Below are 2,903 nucleotides of genomic sequence, written 5' to 3'. Positions count from 1 at the left end.
CCGATCGCGCCACCGATAGCAGCGCCGGTTGTTCCGAGCGCCATGCAGCAAATTTGGTTTGCTAGCTCATCGATCTTGTTCTCTGCGGCTAGTACGCGGAGGATGGACACCGCCGGGTTTCGTGGGAGGAGGGCATTGGGGCTTCTGCTGGCGGTTCTTACGGCGAGTGAGGCCATGGTGTTGCGAGATATGGTTGTGGTAGGAAACTTTGGGGTTCGGGAGCTAACTTAGGGACTCTGTTGGGGTAGTATTGATGGGGGAAACGGCAAATAAGATAGTACGGCAATGGAGTATTGTACCAGAAACCAGGTAGCTGCCCACTTTCGTCTAGTGTCCAGTGCAGCTCTGGACGACAGAGCATATTATATACGACTCCCCTCACCTAAGAGATTTAGGCCTACCACCATAGCACCAACTACACAAACACTGCGGGGGCCGCCGATCGTCCCCTCTCCTTTCAAAAAGCGGATACATGCCTATGGTAACCTAGTCATGAAAGTCTTCATTGGCCGAGTCAGAAAGTTTAAGTTGTCCCTATACCCAAGCAACTCCCAACTACCCACCAAAAGGTGCAGTTTGTGCTTCATTGTTTTTTTCTTTTCTAATTACGGAAAAATATACGGTAAGCTCATACCGGTAAGAGATCCCTTTGGGATGCAGTCCGTTTACGGCGCTGCGAGAATTGGCAAGTCTTTGCAGTCTGGTTGGTCGGGGTTTGCTTGTGGCGCCCACATTCTGTGCGTGTCAGTACTGTGCTCGCAGCGCCAGGACCAAGTGACACTATAACAGGCCGTACTGTGGTTGTGTTCCTCGTATCATACTGGGTGTTGTCCAACTTTGGGCAGGGTTGCGGTTTGCACTCGGGGGCTCAGGCACAATCAACACTTCCTGGACTGGCAAGTAAAGCATGTCTATCGAACAACAGGAGGTCTTATAGGGACTCCCGGGACGAGATGTGCTGTTGGAGGCATGGCTGTGGTCTTTAGTGGATTACCGGTACTTATCATGGCTTATCGCTCATGTCCATCTTCTCACCGACATCACTCCTTTATTTTGCAATCATATATTGGGACTTCTAAGTCAAGATACTGTGTCCCGAAGTGCTATTGACAGAAAAAAACATGAAGTAGGGAGATAAGACAAAGTGTACGCCCAGGTTTATCACAGAAGCCGGGTCAAAGAGAAAATAAGTGTTGTGCCATCAAATCTCTGGTTCGTCCCACCTCATCTCTTCCTTCCAATTTCTTAATATAACTTGCTTCCTCCGACAGCTTCATTGAATACCCCCGAACCTGCACAGCGTCAACACAACTCATCCAAACCGCCTGACCCTAGAGAACAAGTATATGTGAGAAGGAGCGCTCACCCCCGACCGCCCTCCAGCCCCCCCATCCTCCGCCACTTCTCCAAAAGCGCCTTAAACACCTCTGTCTGCCCATGCATAATTATAGACGAAATCTCCGCCACAACCCTGAGCGTATCCGTCGCGGCCCTCAACTTGTCTGCAATCCTATCAATGGGCCTAACTCCATCCTCCCCCTCGGTAAATAGCCACTGCTTAAACTTAGCGTACCCAAAGTCTCCCAGTAGCCCGCCCGCTATCCCCCCCAGCGCCGCACCAACGACCATGCCGACGGGGCCACCGAGTATACCGATCGCGCTACCGATCGCGGCGCCAGCTGAGCCGAGCGCCACGGAACATATTTGCTTCGCCAGCTCGTCCATCTTGTTTTCCGCGGCTAGTACGCAGAGGGCGGAGATTGTTAGGGACAGCGGGATGAGGGCGCGGGAGCCCTTGCTGGCGGGCCCTAGGACAGGGTCTGCTGCTTTGACCTGAATTTTTAGTGGGGCTGGGGAGAGAAAGTGGGGGGAGAGGGGGGGGGCTTACTAGGTCTCTTATCAATATTGGACCGCAGGTGACGACTCTCAGAGTTGAGAAGAAGATCTCTCGGAGACCCTTCAGGGGATCATTTAGAAACGAGCTCATAATTCTAGTGAGAGGTTGTCGTGATAGAAAACCTTGAAGTTCGAGAATAAACTTACGGACCGCCGGGGGTAGCAATGATAGGGAAGAGTGGCAAATAAGACAGCGAAGGAGTATAATATCAGAAGCCAGATAACCCCCCACTTCCATACGGTGTCCGGGATAACCGGGCGAAAAAGCATATTATATACTCGCTCCGCCGAATTGAAGCCGGACACTTTGTATCGGAATTGTGACCTTAGGTGTCCTCACCTAAACAACTTAGGCCTACCCCATGGCGCCAACTGTACAAACATAGAAGCCACTAATCGCCCCCCTCCCCTTCCCTCAAAGCGGATGCATACCTAACCCACTCACAAAAGTCCTTATCTGGCATGCCAAATCAAACGACCGGAGGTCCCTTAAGGCCCCCCGGGACGAGATGTGCAGTTGGGGTGCAGATTGTGGTCCTCGGTGGAGGGACCGCGCGATCGGGAGCGGTAGGGGATGTGCCATACGAGCACAGTACCTAGTTGTGCCTTGTTTAGAGAAGTGGGGGCAGGTGGGTACACGTATGATGGGTTGGATCCGGTTGTGTGGGGATCAATGACCGGAGGGCAGGATCAACATGGATTGGTGGGTTATGGGGGTGGAGGTGCGCAATTTGTGAATGGGGGTTAACATGAAGAACTCGCCATCGGCTAAATAGACGCAATAGGCGCCAGCGACCTTCCCCGCCCTTCTCACAGTGCTTGAACCTCCAGTTACCACGCCAGCAGGTGGGGGTGCAAGAGAGCGACCTTAACTCGGGTAGGGGGGGGGGGCTAATCAGCGATTGGTCAAACCACCACCACAGTACTCCTACAGTACCCCTTTCCGGCAAGCGGAAAATCCTTCCCTTACGAGTACTTGTACAATTGATAGGCTTAGTTGCATATGA

The 2,903-nt window shown here is 52.6% G+C and overlaps 1 protein-coding gene; it reads right to left on the bottom strand.

The window, feature by feature from the left end:
• Window positions 1-1,152: 1,152 nt before the first annotated feature.
• Window positions 1,153-2,116, bottom strand: GSTUM_00004462001 (uncharacterized protein). XM_002835896.2 has 3 exons: window positions 1,889-2,116; window positions 1,367-1,833; window positions 1,153-1,292 (listed from the first exon to the last, which is right to left on the bottom strand). The coding sequence occupies exons 1-3, from the start codon at window positions 1,985-1,987 to the stop codon at window positions 1,274-1,276; spliced, it is 585 nt and encodes a 194-aa protein (XP_002835942.1). The 5' UTR covers window positions 1,988-2,116; the 3' UTR covers window positions 1,153-1,273.
• Between the last annotated feature and the right edge of the window lie 787 nt (window positions 2,117-2,903).

Source organism: Tuber melanosporum (genome assembly GCF_000151645.1).
Source record: "Tuber melanosporum whole genome shotgun sequence assembly, scaffold_12, strain Mel28".
NCBI classification, from domain to species: domain Eukaryota; kingdom Fungi; phylum Ascomycota; class Pezizomycetes; order Pezizales; family Tuberaceae; genus Tuber; species Tuber melanosporum.
This window is presented reverse-complemented; position numbering and strand designations above follow the sequence as displayed.

Coding starts and splice junctions, on each gene's coding strand:
- GSTUM_00004462001 (XM_002835896.2), bottom strand. CDS start 1,987: ATGAGCTCGTTTCTAAATGATCCCCTGAAGGGTCTCCGAGAGATCTTC. Junction 1,834..1,888: donor CAATATTGATAAGAGACCTA/GTAAGCCCCCCC, acceptor CTAAAAATTCAG/GTCAAAGCAGCAGACCCTGT.